Below are 19918 nucleotides of genomic sequence, written 5' to 3'. Positions count from 1 at the left end.
CTCCTGAATGATTAAGAGGTAACAGCTTACAAGAGCCATGCATAAATTACACATCCCAGGGTCAACACCCCGAATTCTTCATGTTTTTTTTTTAAAGGCATAGGATATGAATGGCAACTAAATTTGATCAGTCAACAGAAACTCTGAAAACATTGCTATTTGTTATACTCAGTGTATATAAAGGCAAACAGACTCTTCAATTAATTAATCCTGGATTGTTTCCCAGGTTCTGTTGGAAAAGGGATATGATGGAGCTGAACGTAAAAAGCTGTCCAGAGGAGCCTGTTCACAGACTTGTAACTCATTTTGAAGATACCTGTACACAACAGAGATGTGTGTTTTTAAAGCTAGGATTATGGAGGATTAATTTCAATTCTCCCAGTTCTATCTTTTTTTTTTTTTAAAAGATTTTATTTATTAATTTGATAGAGAGAAATTACAAGTAAATGGAGAGGCAGGCGGAGAGAGAGAGATAGGGAAGCAGGCTCCCTGCTGAGCAGAGAGCCCAACGCGGGACTCGATCCCAGGACCCTGAGATCATGACCTGAGCCGAAGGCAGCGGCTTAACCCACTGAGCCACCCAGGCGCCCCCCAGTTCTATCTTTTAATGAGCCCATTCATTCTCACTCTGAAAACTTCAGTGTGGCCACGTGAAAGCTTCTGAACTTTAAGCTTTATGGATCTACCCTGACATTAAAACAGAGGACACGTGTGGCTTAACAGGGAAGCCGCATACATGTGGTTTGTTGAACGAGGCAGCTCATTGTCAGAACACTGACATATTCTGTGCTACTCTAACATACTTAGCCCTGAACCTGTGAATTTAATTCAGACTTGATTCTTAATTGTTTACGAGCTGTCTGGAATGCTGGTCTATTACAAGGTAACTTAAGTTAATTGCATTTTCTGCTATTAGAGATTGCTGCTGGGTACTTGGGATTTTGTTGAAAACAAAAGGAGAAGGTGTACCAGTGGAAAGCAAATCTGGTATGGTATTTGCTACCAAATACAACATGACCTGTTTCAGATCACAGCCACTTTCAGGCTTCGGACCACTGACTTTCCCCATCCCTTCCCTGTATTCCAGTGGTTGATTTTTAGTGACAAATGTCCCATTTCCCCAGCTGAGATAAGTATGGAAATGAAAATAGAAGCTATGTCAACTTGAATTTAAAGTTTTCTAACCTGAAAATGAACTAGTCCTCTTAGCATAATGTACTCCCCCGCAAGCAATTCTCTTAACTAGGCTACAGTGCCGTTTGGGAATGGGGTGTTTATATGTATATTTTCTTCATTCCCTGCAGAAAGTCATCATCTGAGCATTGCTGAGTGCAGATTTAATGCACATCACTGCACACTTGCCCCAGTAACACGGCGAGGGCCTGCCACTAGAGACTCAGAATAGCTCTAGGCAGGAGCAAATCGGATTATTGCCAATCCAGGCATTTTTAGTGATATGCATCTCACAAAGCAGGGTAGTAAGGGCAGCTATTTTAACTTGAATATCTAGATCGATTTTCACATGGAGAATAAGTAATGAAATAGCTATATGATTGGCAAGATACCCATATGTTCATGCATTGTAGAAACTCCTCCAGATAATGCAAACACCTTACTCCCATAAAGTATGGTAGAAAAATGTTTTTTTGTTGTTTTTTGTTTGTTTGTTTGTTTGTTTGTTTTTGAGAAAGATAATTAACAATGGAGAACAATATAAAATCTAAGCTAGAACCAACTTTGGAGTTCATTAAAGCCAACTTAAATTTTTTTACAGAAAATTTCAAACATACACAAATTACAAAAGCAGATGCAATAGTATAATGAATCTTCACATATCATTCAGCTTAAAAATTATCAATACTGTGTCATTCTTATATGTCTCTCACCCTCTTTGGGAAAGAGGAAATAATGTTTTGCTGGTCAGAAGAGTATCTTTTTACTTTTCATTATTTTCTTATTTGAAAACTGTGTTTTTGTATTTTTAATCCAGAATATGGGAAAGACTGAAACAAATACTCTTTATGGAGTTATCTGTATTTTTAAGACTTTTCTTTGTATTGTAGACATATCCAAAAATGGTTGCTCATAAATGATTGAAGAATGTCATATTTACTTTAACAATGTCGCAGTAGTTTTGTCATTTATAAAATGGGAATATATAGTACTTACATGGTTGTTGTAAGAATTAAATGTTAACATGTGTAAAGAATTTGAAATTGCGCCTGACATATATTATCCAGTATATAAGTATTACTAACATTCATTGGTGAGGTTGCTTCCCCTTTCATAGTCTTTGTTGGGTTCTGGTGCCAGGATCATACCCATTTCATTAAATGAACTGGTAGCTTTCATCCTGTCTTTGCTCTGACACAAATTGATTGGTAAGGGAATTATTTTAAAAATTTGAAAAAAAAATTCTTATAAAATTTATGGCTCAGAACAGTTGGGAAAAAATGATTCTTGACAACTTTCAATTCTTCCCATGATAAATGGTCTATTTAGATTTTCTGTACTTTCTTGATTCAGTTTTGTTATTGATATGATCTCAGTAGATTTTTCATTTCATCTAGATGTTCAAATAATCACAGGGTTGTGGACAGTCTGCTCTTAGGATTTTAAATCTTGTATACAAAATTGTATGCTCCTTTTAATTTTCAATTTTGTATATTGCTCCTTTTAATTTTCAATTTTGTATATTTGTATTTTTCTGGTTTTTTTATGATTAGAATTGGGGAGAAATACATTTTTTTTTTCCTTCTCAAAACTTCTCTTGGATGTCTCACATGTTCTGTTTCTATTTTCCAATTTACTAATTTTGACCTTTATCTTCTTTTCTTCTATTTCCCTTAAGTTTTTCTGTGTTCTTTTTAACCTTTATGAGGTGAATACTTAGTTTATTGATTTATATTTCTAGAATTTATTTTTTTAAAAATTTTATTTATTTATTTTATAGAGAGAGATCACAAATAGACAGAGAGGCAGGCAGAGAGAGAGAGGGAAGCAGGCTCCCTGCTGAGCAGAGAGCCTGATGTGGGACTTGATCCCAGGACCCTGAGATCATGACCTGAGCCAAAGGCAGTGGCTTAACCCACTGAGCCACCCAGGCACCCTAGAATTTCTTAATAATAAATTTCAAGTTATTAACTTGCTTCTGAGTACACTTTTTATAAACTTTATCAGGGTGGATACATTTGTTCTCATTTCTCCAAATTCTGAAATATCCATAAACTATGGTTTTTCTTTATGCTTTGACCCAGTAGATACTAGAAAAATGACTTGAAATTTGCATGGATTGATTTTTTTAAATGTGATTATTGTGTTGTATAAAATTTTCTATATCTAATTTCTAGTTTAACTATGTAATGGCAGAAAGTATTAGGCCTGATGGATACAATTTGAAATTTTTTTTTCTTGGCTTATTATGTAGCCAGTTATAAGAAGCATTACATGGGCACTTGAAAGGTAAGTATATAAATATACAGAAGCTCTCTTATGGGCAGTTTCACTTTCCATGTTTTCAGTTACATGTGGTCAGCTGTGGTCCAGAAGGAGATAATCTGCCTTCTGACATATGGTCAGAAGATTAATAGCAGAGTAACAGTATGTCAAAATGCCTATGTCATTCACATCACTTCATGTCATCGTAGGCATTTTATCATTTACATCATCACAAGAAGGGTTAGTACAGTACCATAAGATATTTTGAAAGAGACTACATTCACTTAACATTTATTACAGTATATTGTTATAATTGTACTATTTTATTATTTGTTACTATTGTTAAACTGTTACTATGCTTAAATGATAAATTAAACTTTATCACAGGCATATACGTATAGGAAAAAAGTAATATATATATAGGGTTCCTATCTATATTTCCTAACCATGATTTCAGGCATCTGCTGGGGGTCTTAGAACATATTTCCTATTGGTAATGGAAGACTAGTATATATTTTTAATTATTACATTATTCAGTTTTTTTGTATCCTTATTTCTACTTACTTGGTCTGTCAAATTAAATTTAAAAATATCCTTTAATAATTCTTTCTTGTGTTTCCAAATATTTAGCATTATAAATCTTGACACTATGTTTTATGGTGTTCAAAATAATATAATTGGAATGTCTTCATTAGGGTTTGTGTATCTTAATAATAAAAAGCATCTTTTCCCAACTTAATGTTTAATGTTTTTTACATACAAGTAATACTTGGTCCTAAGCTAGAAAACTTACTATCTTTTCTTTTTAAAGACTATTTTGTTAGAATAGATATTTTATTTTGAAATAAATGCCATCAAGTTCTGGTTAGATCAAACAAATTTTTAACTGGATCTGATGCTCTTATGTTCATATGAAAGTTTTATCTCTTTGTATTTTCTGTCATATACTATATATTCTTGTATCTGTCATCTTTATGTGAATTTTTTTTCATGCTGTTCTGCTCTTCTTTACCTTTGGTCTTTGGATGAACAGATTGCAGTTTATTTAACTGTCTCCAGCAACTTGGAAGATACACATTTTGATTTTATATCTACCTTGATCTATATTTCCTCTAATTGTTAGAATAAAGAATAACATAAAAACTTCTGATTCCCTCTCCATGAAGGGAAAGTACAACATGTTTTTACTATTGAAAGGATGACGTGCTGGCATGAAATGTTACATATGCCATGATAGTAAATAAAATAGTATGTATGCGCTGATAAAATATCTTTATTAATTACATTGATTATGTATAGACTGGATCTTTATTCCCAAATTTCCACATCTGTGAAGCTTTCTAATCATTATACGTTCCTTTTTGCATTCCTTCAAAAAGCTTATTTAGTTAGTCATGCTTATTGCTAATGCAATTTTCTACAATGTTCATTTGGCTTTTTATTGCATCTGCATTGCAGGTTTTAATTCGCTCATTTCTCATCTTTGTTAACTCTTTTTAAATGCCAATCTGTATCAGAGCCAGATCCCTTTTGACATTAGCAACTCTGTTTCATAGAATGCATGCTTTCTTTGTCTTGACTGAAAGCACAAGAGAGCTGCATCTTTGTTACGTTTTGTTTTATATCATCAGACCAAGGCTGACTCTTCCCTCCTCTTGCCCCCACTCTTTATCACGGAGTATTTTCTTAGGTCACCATGATGGAATAGACATTTTTTAAAAAAGATTTTATTTATATACTTGACAGAGATCACAAGTAGGCAGAGAGGCAGGCAGAGAGAGAAGAGAGGAAGCAGCAGGCTCCCCGCTGAGCAGAGAGCCCCATGCAAGGCTCGATCCCAGGACCCTGAGATCATGACCTGAGCCGAAGGCAGAGGCTTTAACCCACTAAGCCACCCAGGTGCCCCGATGGAGTAGAATTTTAATTTAACTCTATTTATTAACATTGGTTGTGATTTTATCCAGGTCTTAGATTCACCAACCAAAAATGGGTGCATCCCTTTATTCACTCAAACTGACCACAGAGGTTCGCAGAATCCCCACCTCAAATCTTACCTTTTAAAGCAATTTGATAGCCATGTTTTTTTTCCAAATTACTGGTGTCTGGCTATCATCAATTTAGTAAGATTCTGAGGAATGAAGACAGCGCTTTCTATTGCTTCAGTTATCACCTTCATGGTGAACTGGTATAAACCCTTTCCTCTTTCCATACCCAATATGCCATGGTAGCTTCTTTATAAAGCATTAGTTAGAACTGAACTGTTGATTACTGGTGATTCTGGGGAGAGGAAGACGATGTACTGTGTGTGTAGAGTCTCTACTCTAGTCAATGTTGTGTCTCCCCAAAATTCATATTTTGAAATCTTATCCCTAAAGGTAAAGGTATTAGTAGGTGGGGCCTTTGGTAAGTGATTAGATCATGAAGTAGAGTCCTCATGAGTGGGATAAGTATTCACATAAAAGAGACCCCACAAAGTTCCCTAGTCCCTTCCCCCACATGAGGATACCGCAAGAATGTTACCTCTAGTGAACCAGGGAGAAAATTCTCACTGAACATGCCAGCACCCTTATTTCAGACTTCCCGTCTCCAGTACCGGGAGAAATAAATTTCTCTTCTTTCTAAGTTCCCAGTTATTTTGTTAGAGCAACCCAGATGGATTAAAACTGTCTCTTATGGTTATATCTCCATTTGGCCTAGTTGTGCTATAATTATAGGTAATTCTTCAAGTAAATTTTTGATGACTACCCTCTGTTTTTAGTCTGATGAGAACTGCTTCTTTGTTTTTCACAAAAAGCTAGGTAATAATAAATCAGCCTTAGCTGCCAAGCGTCCATTTTTCAACACTGCCTTCTACTTTAATTCATCTATTTCACTTAAAAAACAAAACAAAAAAAAACAAAAAAAAACAAAAAAAAAACTTTTGCAATATTTAACTTACTTTCAGAAAACACCCAGGTCTACAGCCATCCCACCCTGAATGCGCCCTATCTCATCTGATCTCGGAAGCTAAGCAGGGTCGGGCCTGGTTAGTACTTGGATGGGAGAAAACACCCAGATCTTTAACGCTACTCCAGAGCCTCCTAGTCTCTGCTGATATCCTAACCTTAAACTTGAACTACCCTCCCCACTACTCTCAGGCACTATACCGTGTCATATTTCCTCATAACCAGACAACCCTCCCACAGCAGACATACATACTGTTGCTTGGTCTGGGATACTATTCTTTCCCTCGACTCTCTCCTCCTCCCAGTCTGTATCATATCCTTCCAATAGACAAGCCTCATTTTACTGTGCTTTGCAGATACTGTTTTTTTTTTTTTTACAGATTGAAGTTTTGTGGCCACCCTGTGTAAAGCAAGTCTGCTGGTGCCATTTTTCCAACAGCATTTGCTCACTTCATGTCTCTGTCACATTTTGGTCATTCTTGCAATACTTTAAGCTTTTTCATGATTATTACTTTTGGTGTGGTGATCTGTGAGCACAGATTCTTGATGTTACTATTATAATATTACTGTAATTTGGGGCACCAGGAACTATGCCCATATAAGATGGTGAACTGAATTCATAAATGTGTGTGCTCTGACTGTTCTACCAGCTGGCATCAGCCCATCTCTCTCCCTCTCCCTGGGCCTCCCTATTTCCTGAGACACAACAATATTGAAGTTAGCCCAGTTAATAACCCTACAATGGCTTCTAAGTGCGTTCAAGTGAAACAGAGTCAGTTGATGCAGAAAACTTCACTATCTTATTTTAAGAAATTGCTACAGCCAACTCAACCTTTAGCAACCATCACCCTAACTAATTAGCGGGCATCAATACAAAAGCAAGACCCTCCACCAGTCAAAAGATTATGACTCACTGAAAGCTCAGATAATGCTTAGCATTTGCTAGCAATAAGTATTTTTAATTATGGCAGGTGCAGTATTTTTAGACCTAATGTTATTAGACACCTAATAGACTATAGCATAGTGTACATAAGACTTTTATATGCACTGGGAAACAAAAAAAAATTCATTTGAGTCATGTTATTGCAATATCTGCTTTATTGCACTTTATTGGTCTGTAACCAAACCCATAATGTCTCTGAGGTATGCCTGCATTTTACACATTCAGATCACTGAACCCTATACTTCTCCCAGCTCACAAACAAAGGTACACATTCTAGTGTGACTGGCTCCCCCTTTACTCCCCAGCAGCCGTGTAAGTCTTATGGTAGGGGAACCATTCTGCTTTGCTCACTGTTTTCTCTGCCATATCTATGCCAATGCCTGGCAACGGAGAGGTTGAACTGAGAGGTTCTGCCAAAGTTAGATATTTTTACTTTTTAAAACCAATCTATTCTCTTCAGTCTTGAAATCCCAATTTACATGCTCCATTAGGACCCAATTATAAATCCCATTTATCACAACCATTTCCACTGAAATAACCTGGAACTGTACATCAATAAAGAATGTTGGCTTACAGAAGGAGTGAACAGATTCAAACAGTAGCAAGACTCACAGACAGTAAGGTGTAGGAATGTCTTTCTTATACCTGGCATTCATTTCAGGGCTGTGTTACACATACCTTCTTTTACAGTAAGTGGGAGCCACAAATGGAAAAAATAGGATATTTAAGTCAGCTACATTTTATTTTTAAAATCTTGTTTATCTTTTCAAAAGGTAAAAGTTTGCATAGTGATAAGAACTTGGCCTCAAACACCTACAACCAAACTGGCATTTCCCAGGTGGTCTCTTGTCTATGTGTTATTTAAGAGAATGAGAAAGCATACAGATTCCAAATTAGTTCACAAAGCAGAGATTCTTCGGGTATTTCCGAACTGCTACATTATCAACTGCAACTCTCTCTCCAGCTGTGCCCGCCATATGGATTTATGAATTCCTGTGGAGTGTTGTTATAACACAACTCCTTTCCAGGGGTTAATTTTGACAGTGAAGATTATGATAATGTGTTAACCTGCAACTATCTGACGTAAAAAAATTGGGTGTGTTACACATGAAGATATGAAGAGCTTTCTTGGCTTGATACAGAATTGCTATCAGTTGTTTTGGTAGCAGCCAGTATCTACAGAAGAGATCACGAACATTCTCCCAATCAGCTTCTGAATTAAAGATCTGACATATCTTTTGAAGTTTATTATGTAGACAGAGTTGGTCTCCCTGTAGAACTCTTATTGCTCTATTTGGAATTTTTTATTTATTCTACAAGTCTCAAATGACAAAATCATTAGTGAATATAGTTAGGGAAAATCAGCATGACTGGTTAAAAAAAGGTTTTTCATCCATATTGTTCGTCCTTGATGAATGTACAGCCACTTAATTAAATCATTGTTTTTTAAACCAGTATTCTGATACTGCACAGCATCAGAATTTATAGGCCTATCTTTACACAAAATCCTACAATTTATTCTTTTGGATGTGAAGTTCACTTGGCCAAATGTGTAGTTATCTCTGGTATTAGATTTGGCTTACTTAAGTTATTATCTTCCCAAATGTTTGGAAACTAACTGAATGAGTTACAAAATACATATAGCAAAAAAATGGCTCGCTTCGTATTTTTTCTTTAATACTCACAGGATCAAGATCCCTGACAGTATGGAACATTTTGGAGCCTTCAATTTCTGATCTCCCAACCAGAGTCTATTTCCACATTTCCAGGACTCAGGCAGCATTTCCTCATTCTATGCACTGCGCCATTATCCTACTTAATTCAATGTAACATCATGATGCACTGACCTGACAAAACACCAATTCCTTGCTGAAAATGTATCCAAAGAGCTACTTGTTTCTTTCTCAGCTGAAAAGATGAGATTCATAGGGCATATTTCCAGTGGGCATTAAAACAAGAATGGTTCCCATACATCCTGCAGTGATTGTCCACTGGATTATTTATGAAATGCTCAGCCAGGTTCATGTTGTTGAAAGATTGGTGTTGATCATTTATTCTGTTCTGGCTGGTACATCCCTGGTAGTACTCTACTGGATATATAATGTACTTTTCACATCTCCAGACTCTTCATATCCCAACTAGCACCTGTGTTCCAACACAATATCATCCCTCACTGCTTTCTGGGACAGGACGACTCCAAAAGAGAAAGCTCAACATGAAATTGAGCTTTGTGGAATGATCACAGTTTGCAGATCATTCAGCTTTATGGATCAAATCTCAGTTCCCAAATGCCACTTCCTTTTGGTGTTAATGCATTTGGCCCTGACTTTGACTGATCAATGGGTCTCCCGTTCTAAGGATCAAACCTGGAGATAAGCTCTTTGATTTTTTTTTTTTTTATGTTAAAAAAAAAAAAAAAGAGAGAAACATTTCCAACTTGAATTTAAATCTATCCACAAATACTCTAACATAGTGCCTGTCATTAAATTAAATACAGAATAACTGTCAGGAGAGACATGGGTAATTAGGGCCATCATTAATTAACTAAAAGGCTTTGGTTTCTGCCAAATAATGAACATAGAAACATTTACACAGAAGCAAAGAAGGAAAAGAAGAGATAGAAAAAGAATTTCTTGAAATTTATTTTTGGAATAACTTTTGTTTAACTAAATGATTTTCTTTAGGCTACTGAACAGAAAGAAATTTAATTAATTGCTATTTATTCAGTAGTCGAGTTTATTTCTAAGTGCTGTGGATTTGCTATAGCTGTAAACCAGTTTTAACATCTCTCTAACTAGAACTAAAAGGAGAATTAGGTAGAAAGTATATGGCTATCATTCCTGGGGAACTCTTCTTAGAACCAAGACCAGCAATTCTCTATATAGTTTAATTTAAGAAATTGGTGGCTTGGCTGCATAAGGTTTAGAATTAAGCTAAGGAATGTTTCCTACTTAATATACTCACCTTTTTTTCTTTTCATAGGTATATAGTTATTGACATCAAGGAACAAAAACATGGTCATAAAACATTCAACTTGTTGTAAAGAGCTGATAGAAAAATTAAAGGCAAAAAGTATGTAGTATCATAGAATAAGTTTAACTAATTGTGGAGATGATTAACATCAGAAATATTGACCCTCCTTCTTATAGTCCTCTCCAGAGGGGGGAGAAGCAGGTCATTCTTTGAGACATGCCGGGCCTAATTTCCTCCTTTTGCTTCCTCTGCTGATTCTTTCTTTGAACTAAACGATCTCATGGCTGTGAGAAATGGAGCCTGTATTTGGTATAATAAAGACAAATAATCCTAGTGGACTATCCTCCCAAACATGAAATACTCCACCACACCATTTGTGTAGGACAATTTATAACTAGTCGTCCCTGGTCAGTGTGGCTCTTTTTTCTGCTCAATGAGAGAAAAAAGGGAGGCTTAATAAATGAAGAAAAGCATCACCTTCCAAACTGTTTCACATTACTCTATACTGACTAAATCACTAATGTCTAAAATCTTCTTCAATTGGTAAAATGAGAAGGAAAATAAAAAGGGAGGAATTAGACTATTACATTTCAGATGAAGGAGTTCAGGTTCACAGATTTCAAAGGAATATGGCAGAATCAAACAGCACAAACAACACTGCCTTAAGACTGTTTAATATCACCTGGGTGGCTCAGTCAGTTCAACGCCTGACTCTTAGTTTTGGCTCAGGTCATGATCTCAGGGTCCTGAGATTGAGCCCCACACTGGGCTCTGTGCTCAGCACAGAATCTGCTTGAGACTCTCTCTCCCTATCCCTCTGGCTGGCTTTCCCCACTGCCCTCTCTTGCTCTCTCTCAAATAAATAAAAATAAATCTTTAGGGGTGCCTGGGTGGCTCAGTGGGTTAAAGCCTCTGCCTTCGGCTTGGGTCGTGGTCTCGGGGTCCAGGGATCGAGCCCCATATGGGGCTCTCTGCTCAGCGGGGAGCCTGTTTCCTCCTCTCTCTCTGCCTACTTCTCTGACTACTTGTCATCTCTATCAAATAAATAAATAAAATATTTTTTAAAAAAATCTTAAAAAAAAAAAGAATGTTTAATGCTAAAAACAAAAGAAAACAGAAAACACCCTAAAACAAAAAAATCCATAGTAGTCTATGGTACTGATTAACCTATTACTGAAGGTTACCATTTCCTCATTGAATTGTGATAGATGTCTACTTAAAGTGAATAAATGAAGTTTCTTAAGTCAGACATAAAACTCAGAATGCATTTTCCATAAAAATTTTTGAAAAGGTAGTTTACTCAAGTTTGACTGACCCTTAATATATATGTTTTTTCTTTTTTTTTTTTTTTTTTACTGAAGTGTAGCTGACCTACAATGTTATATTAGTTTCAGGTAAACAACACAGTGATTAGGCATTTCTATACATTACACAATGCTCCCCATTATAATCTTAGTTACTGTCACCACACAAAGTTATTACATTATTGACTGTATTCCCTATGCTGCACTTTTCATTCTTATGACTTATTCCCTTTATAGTTGGAAGTTTGTGCTTTTTTCTTTTCTTTTCTTTTTTTTTTTTTAAGAGAGGGATGGGGAGGAGGAGCGGGAGAGAAAAAGATTCTCAAGCAGGTTCCAAACCCAGCATGCAGTCCTACACAGGGCTTGATCTCACAACCCTGAGATCATGACCCGAGCCAAAATCAAGAGTCAGATGCTTAACCTACTGAGCCTCCAAGGTGCCCCCATGCAAAAGTTTTTAGTTTGATGAAGTTCCAATAGTTTATTTTTGCTTTTGTTTCTCTTGCTTGAGGAGCATATTCAGAAAAATGTTGCTAAGGCCAACATCAAAAAGAGTACCACCTATGCTTTCTTCTAGAAGTTTTATAGTTTCCCATCTTACATTTAAGTCTTTAACCCATTGGGTTTCTTTTTGTGTGTGGTTTTAGAGAATGGTCTGGTTTCATTCTTTTGCATGTAGCTGTTCAGTTTTCCAACACTTATTGAAGAGACTATCTTTTCCCCTACTGTATATTCTTGCCTCATTTCTGGGGTCTCTGTACTAATCCACTGATCTATGGGTCTACTTTTGTGCCATACCACATTGTTTTGATTACCACAGCTTTGTAGTGTATCTTGAAATTGGGGATTGTAATACCTCTAGCTTTGTTATTCTTTCTTAAGATTACTTTGGCTGTTCAGGGTCTCTTCTTGTTCCACATAAATTTTAGGATTACTTGTTCTAGCTTTGTGAAAAATGCTACTTGTATCTTGATAGGGAATGTACCAAATCTGTTCATTGCTTTGTAAAGTATGGATATTTTAAAAATATGAATTCTTCCAATCTATGAGAATATCTTGCCATTTTTTTGTGTGTTGTCTTCAATTTCTTTCATCAATGTCTTAACAGTTTTTAGAACACAGGCCTTTCACCTCCTTGGTTAAGTTTATTGTTACATATTTTAGGAAGCCTTTAACTGTGCAGATTGCTGCCATATTTATCACATTTTTAAAAATTGTAACATATTTGAGGGGTTTACAGAACAAATATAAATTTCATTTGGGTATCATAGTACTGTATGAGGATTTGAGACTTATGCTGGAAATTAAGATATAGGGAAACAATGGGAGGGTAAAATGTGGATGAGAGAAAGCAGAGGGAATAAACTGGAAGCAGAGGGACTGCTTCTTGAAGAAAATGACCAGTTGTCCAAATCACATGGTGATAAAACTAGAATCCATACATTCTGATGTCAGTTTTTCAGGAAGTGTGATATAATGGATGGGGCCTAATATGTAAACCTCTTAAATGTCAGCAATACTTTTTTTTTTAAAAAAGACTTATTTATTTATTTATTTGACACAGAGAGAGAGAGAGATCACAAGCAGGCAGAGAGGCAGGCAGAGAGAGAGGGGGAAACAGGCTCCCCGCTGAGCAGAGAGCCCGATGGGGGGCTCGATTCCCAGGACCCTGAGATCATGACCTGAGCCGAAAGCAAAGGCTTAACTCATGGAGCCACCCAGGCACCCCTGTCAGCAATACTTAAAATCCACAGCACAGTGTGTTATGGTCCCAGGTTTAGATCTGGGTGCATCTTTGTGTGAGACATGAGGGCAAGAGCTAAACTTAGTGTCTATACTACAGTAAAATGAATTGGTATTTGGAGCAAATAAAGATGTACCTGAAAGTCTAAAGGTACACAGAGCTTGTAAGCATGGGAGCCAGTATGGGGCAGGGGTTAGGAATAAGGCAGGAGTCGGGTTAGGCAAAGCTGTCAGCTTGACAAAATGCGGATGTCTTGAAGATTATTCTGGGTATAGAGGAGAAACATTTTAGCATAGCAATATCAGTCCAGGCCCAAGACCTCCGCATGGTTTGAACTCATTACAAAACTGGGTGAGCCTGATCCTGAAGGTGACATCTGGATGCTAGAAACAGGGTGTGTGGAATGACGGAGCCTAAACAGAGTTCCAAGAAGTTACATAAGTGGCCTAAGACCATATAGTAAGTTAACAGGAGATCTGGGTCTGGAATGTGGGTGTCCTAGTTTCATGCTTTTTCCTCTGACTTACAGTAAATACAAAATGATCCAGCTGAAATAACTACACTGTGGGAAGGCATGCTTCTTTTAGGGTTATGATATTCGTGGATATGTCAGATCAAATCAAGTTTTCTGGCCCCTGGAGATGTTTGCAAACAGAGAGGTTCTGCTCAGACAAGATCTACTTGATTTTGTAATGCAGAAATGCACACTTTCCACCCTGTCTGCATATTAGAATCATGTACAGTGTTTTTAAAAATGATGCCACAGGACCCCTCTCAAGAAAGGCACACTTAATTGATCTGGGATGGGGCCTAAAGAACCCCTGGCAACCCCATGCACACTTTCCACCCTGTCTGCATATTAGAATCATGTACAGTGTTTTTAAAAATGATGCCACAGGACCCCTCTCAAGAAAGGCACACTTAATTGATCTGGGATGGGGCCTAAAGAACCCCTGGCATAATAGAAACAGTACCTGTTTCTACTGTTGTCTCTGCACTGGGAAAAAAAAAAAAAAAAAAGTAATGTTCTAGGCAAAGATAACTCTTGACCCTGCCATTGATTAGTGTGTGACCCCACATAATCTCTTTGCTTCGATTTCCTTATCTGTGAAATACATGTCCTTCCTTCTTATAGGATTATTGTGAGGATCGGAGATAATATAATGGAAAGTAAGACATTATAAACACCATAAAGAACTCTACAGATGCTCTGTTATAAGGTCCCTGCATCTCAATGCCATGTGAACAGAATCCAACTTTAATGGGAATGTGTTCTGTGTAAAAGCATCTAATGATGACAATTATAGCTGGTTTCTATAAAACCGGTAACAATGAAGATCATCTTAGAATCAGAATCATGTAGTTTCTTTTTAATACTCTAGGAAACCATACTTCTACTAATAATACTGTAGTAAAAGCTGGCCAGATAAAAAATGCTACTTTTAAAGATAAATAGTTGAGAAAAAGCCAGTCTTTTCTTGGCTGTTCAACCACAAAAATACATGAAGTAAAGGTAAAGCCTGAGGTGACTATATTTTATTTTAAATTCTTTTAAATATGAATTTGACACAAGAGTTCTCAACCTTTCTGCTTGGGTGATGTGGAAATCAAAGACTTCTATCTGAGCAGTGTGAATCTGGGTTGCGTTTGCAGAAGGTGATCAAAGTGTGGATCTTAAATCTGGAGCTGCGTTAGAGTCTCTAAAACAATAGATCTGTGGCATTAGAATATCCTTGGGAAGTGGCTGGATACCTATGGTTTTAACATGTTGCCCTGGTTATGCCTCAGCTTCCTGTCCATCACTGGCCAGAAGTGAGGTGTGTGTGAGAATCACAGATGTAGTTTGGGGCTTCTCAAACTGTAATGTGCATATGAATCACTTGGAGATCTTATTAAAATGTTAGTTCTTATTCAGTAGGCTCTGAGTGGAGCCTGAAACTGTCTTTTTAACAAGCTGCCAGGTGGGACAGATGCTGCTGGTCCATGGACCACACTTTGAGTAGCAAGGATCCAGGTGACATACCAAAGGAAGATGAGAACAAAAACCTTCCTTGAGGGGCGCCTGGGTGGCTCAGTGGGTTAAGCCTCTGCCTTCAGCTCAGGTCATGATCCTAGGGTCCTGGGATGGAGCCCCGAATTGGGCTTTCTGCCCAGCAGGGAGCCTGCTTCCTTTCCTCTCTCTGCCTGCCTCTCTGCCTACTTGTGATCTCTGTCTGTCAAATAAATAAATAAAATCTTAAAAAAAAAAAAAAATCAAAACACTCCCTGAAGAATTCATGAGGAATTCACCGGTGAGTAATCCAATTTCAGTACAGTGGTAGGAAGAATCTCAAAGTACCTTGGTTCTATTGCTATTTAATGAGAGCTTGGTTAAGCGTCACAAATTCCCAGTGCCAAATGACCTTGGAGTTGATAGAAAGGAGAAAGTTCTGGATCTCACTAAACTCTATTTCTAGTAAGATGGAACACCATGGACAACCAGAGCCCATCACAGTGATTTCTATTATTTGGTGCTTGTGTTAAGATTTAATAGTAAAATCTATGCAGTGACATCATAATTGAATTCGTATCTATTAACCAAAAGATGACAAAGATACTACATGTGGTGATTGGTAAGAAGGTACTGGGTATACCTGCTGACTGAAATGCTTTTCAAAATATATTAATTGTTGCTCATTTCTCTGTTACCCCAAGAAGGTCTGACACTGCACAGATTATGAAAGAGGACATGCAGCATTCTTTACAATGACTTCACACCATTACTCAGTATCCCACTGATACAATAAAAGGCTGACTCATTTCCTTCCCTCTGCATGATCTGTTACAATTGAAACTGGGATACCATATGCTGGGTCTAAAATGCTCAGTATGTCCAGTGGCTCCTGGTGATTCTGCCGGCTTTCAGGTGACACAAGCCCGGAGAAACGATGAGAGAATCACTGTGGCACAGTTTGCACCGAAAGGTTCTGAGTAATCGGGGGGATTTCATCACATAATCATTGACTCTGCTGCCCAAAACTGATGGCTGTCTGAGATGCTCTCTTATACCCTTCAAAATCCTGTTTTCTTGCACATTTCTTTGCCTTGCCTGCCTTGCCCACAGTGTTCCTGGGCACGCAATTTCTAATAAAGCCCATAATGAGAATATTTATTTCCTTGTCTTTCACCATCAGGGCTGTCAGGAATGTCAGCACAGCTCAAGAAACTGGATTTCAGAGCTGCTGACTGCTGCCAACAGAGACAAGCACATTTCAGGGGATGTCTATGAAAATGTTTAATATATTTCTCTGTGGGAAGGGGAAAGTCTTCAGGTGTCTCACTGTGTAGCAGCACAGCAACACTCCAGGTGCTTTGCCTTTCCCAAAGATACCATTATACCAGGGAGTAGTGGGGTACTTTGTTTCTTAATATGCCTACAAGATTAATTTTTAGAGTTGCTGCCATGTTATGTAGGTTTAATGCTGTGAGGCAGACTGTAGAAAAAATTCGCAAAACCTTCAATTCTTATTTTGATTCGATTTCACAATAGGAAGAGAAAAGTTAGTCTGAGTGAGCTTCACTTTAACCGAAATGTGTCCAGTTAATTGCTTTCTTCATATAAATGACAGAACTTCAATAATGCAAACCTACTGGATAAATATGTTTAGTCTTTACTGAGTTAGCACCATGTAATGATACAACTAAAAGGGATCTGAGAGCTTTCCTTTCATCTCCTCATTCTATAGATAAGACGAGTGAAAATATTTGCTCAGTATCAAAGAATGATTTGAAATAGAGTCAGGACTGGAACTCATGTCCTGGACTCCAAATGTAATGCTTCTGATACTAACTTGAAGGGGAAATGGGAGCCCTAAGGAGTAAACACCTCTCAGAACACAAACTACCAAAATCTAATCTGGATTCTCTGCCTATCTTCAAAAGCCAGAACCTTGAATAATTCCATGTCTTCACTCTAGACTCAGAAGGGCACCTGCCTCTTCCATCTGTTTTTATACTTGTTGTGTCAGAAGTGCAAGTCTTTTAGCTATTTTGCTAATTGTTATTTCCTGCTGTAAAGGTTAGCTGGGGCATTAGATCAGAGGAAAAGCTACAACTTCAGAATACAGGACAAAAATAAAAGGGTGTTTTCACATTCTCAGTTTAAGATATATATTTTTTTTCTTTTCATCATGTGTTAGGCCAAACAGAAAATTAAAATAGCAAGGACAGACGATAGCGATAGCAAATTCAACTTTAGCCAGAATTTCCAAGAATAGAGTTTATCAATCTTGTTATCTCAAGTTTTAGAGGAATCCCAATAAATATCATTATCTATTAAACCTCCACACTACCGAACCCTTTATGGGGAGTCAGATTTGTCTTCCAGTCATTGTTAGTCTTTTTAGCAGAGACTGCAAGTTGCCTATACAGCACGTCTCTATAGTCTCCCTTATTACAAAATATGATTTTTTTTTCAGGGCTATCAAACTGATCTGTGTAAAATACTTGATTTCTCAGTCTCTTTTGCCACTAGGGGTGATAACTGACATGTAGGTAAAAGTCCTTGGGCAGAGCAAACCTTTCATAATACAAAGGCAAAATGAGACAGAGACTTTTCACTTTTGTCCTTGACTCTTCCTATTTCTTCCTATCTGAACTGCACCTTGGTACCCCAGCCATACCACATGTTGAGGACTTCAGAAAAGGATGCAAGAAATGGCTCGTATCCTGGAAGACATCTTCAAGAAGTGGTATCAGCTTTAAATTTCATACCTCTGGAAATGTGAGTGAAAATAATACAAAATCCAGTCTGCTGAAGCTTGTGTTAGCTGGGCTTTCAGTTATTTGCAGTCAAATGAATTCCTTATTTATTTATTTATTGCGTATTAAAGAGGGCACTTGTAATGAACACTGGGTGTTGATGTAAGTGATGAATCACTAAATTTTACACCTTGAACTTATGTTATACGGTATGTTAATAAGCCAGAATTTAAATAAAAACTTGGAAAAATAAACAAAAATAATTCAAATGGATTCTGAACTGATCCAGTAATTATGATTCTTTACAAAGTGATCCTGGATTGGATCTGATCCTTTCCCAGGCCAAACACAAGATGAAACCAAGTAACGTCAGCTTTGAAACCAATAAAGTTGGAGAAAGTACTGATAGTTTTACCTACATTGCCTTACCAAGAAACAGGATTCTGATCTCATTGGACTCAAGTGTCTTTCCCCTTGTGCCGGGTAGATAGCAGTTGGATAGAACATTTGCAGAATCTGACATTTCCCTATCCTAATTATGGGAGGCATTGATTCTTCCTTGACACAGAGGGACTTTGGGAATCTCCGCAAATGACACTTTTTCCTTAGCCAGTGCCAAGGGAGGCAGAAACCCAGCAGGAAAGATAGCAGTGAGTGAAGTGTAGACATTTCAGTGAATTTATAGTTTACCTCCTGAATGAGCTGGTGGGCCACACAGTAGTACCATCCCCTGACCTTGACGGACAGACACAGTGCTTCTTGTTCTTGTTTTAAAGTTTTCAAGATCTGTTAGGGGAAATAAAAGAATAAGGGTTTAAATTAAAAAGGCCTGAGATACTGTGGGAGAGTATAGTGTTTCAAAAGAGGATGGTCTTTTGCTGAAAAATAGCCTTTGTGTCACTCGTACCAAGGAAATACAGAATAGGCTCTTTCCACATGATATTGTCCTGTCATCCTTGATTCTGTATCTATACTGTAATGGAGCTACTTGTCACATGTGACTAGTTAGATTTAAAACATATAAAATTAAATAAAATGTACACTTCAGTTCCTCAGCCATACTAGCTACATTTTATGTTCAACAGCCACATGTAGCTAGCGGTTCCTATGTTGGAAATAGAATATTCACATCACTGAAGAAAGTTCTATTGGACAGTGAAGGAACCAAGATTTAATGATGTTAAGTGACTTCACCAACATCTTTTTTGTAATTAAATATCATTATCAGGATGTAAATTCATGTAATCTGATGCTCAATTCTGTTCACTTCACGAACCGTTTATTACATGTAATTATATGTATCACTCTATAAGTACCTAGAATACGACTCTGTATATGCACACACACACATTATATACAATGTACAAACATACATATGCACATATACATAATTGTTTCAAAGCTCTTGTATATTTTCAAAAATTTATAAGGTACCATCCAAGGTTCTGGTTGGGGTGGGGGGAACAAAAGTTCCCCTCTGTCAAGGAGGTTAAGTCTGGTTAGAAAGATAAGACATTACAAATCCAAAGATTGCAGTTTGAGCCCGTGAATAAGCAGTTGCCAATAAAAGTGAGTTCATGGAAAAAAAAAATATGGCTAATAAAGTGACAGACATATTACTGTTGAAAAAAATTGTTTTTCCCTCCATCCTCCCAAATGTAAATCTTCTCAACAAGAAGTATTTTAAATGCCATTTTGTTTTTGTTGTCTAAAACATCTGATTCAATAACCTCTTATCAGATTTGAGGATTATTCCAAGCCAAGTATACTCTGCAGGGTTGCAAGGCCATCTCAATGTGCACACTAGAGAACATGGACATTTATTGACTAT

General features: G+C 37.2%; 1 protein-coding gene across 10 annotated transcripts in view; it reads right to left on the bottom strand.

Annotated features, from left to right (window-relative positions):
* CNTN4 (contactin 4) overlaps positions 1-19918 on the bottom strand; it is a 935293-nt gene that overhangs the window by 214512 nt on the left and 700863 nt on the right. For all 10 annotated transcript variants that reach the window (XM_032325555.1, XM_032325501.1, XM_032325492.1 and 7 more), the window contains one exon: positions 18778-18873. In XM_032325555.1, the coding sequence (XP_032181446.1) occupies positions 18778-18873 (96 nt within the window). The remainder of the gene's footprint in view (positions 1-18777; positions 18874-19918) is intronic.

Source organism: Mustela erminea, chromosome 1 (assembly GCF_009829155.1).
Source record: "Mustela erminea isolate mMusErm1 chromosome 1, mMusErm1.Pri, whole genome shotgun sequence".
In the NCBI taxonomy this organism is placed as follows: domain Eukaryota; kingdom Metazoa; phylum Chordata; class Mammalia; order Carnivora; family Mustelidae; genus Mustela; species Mustela erminea.
The sequence above is the reverse complement of the archived record's forward strand: the minus strand, read 5'-3'. Positions and strand labels throughout refer to the sequence as shown.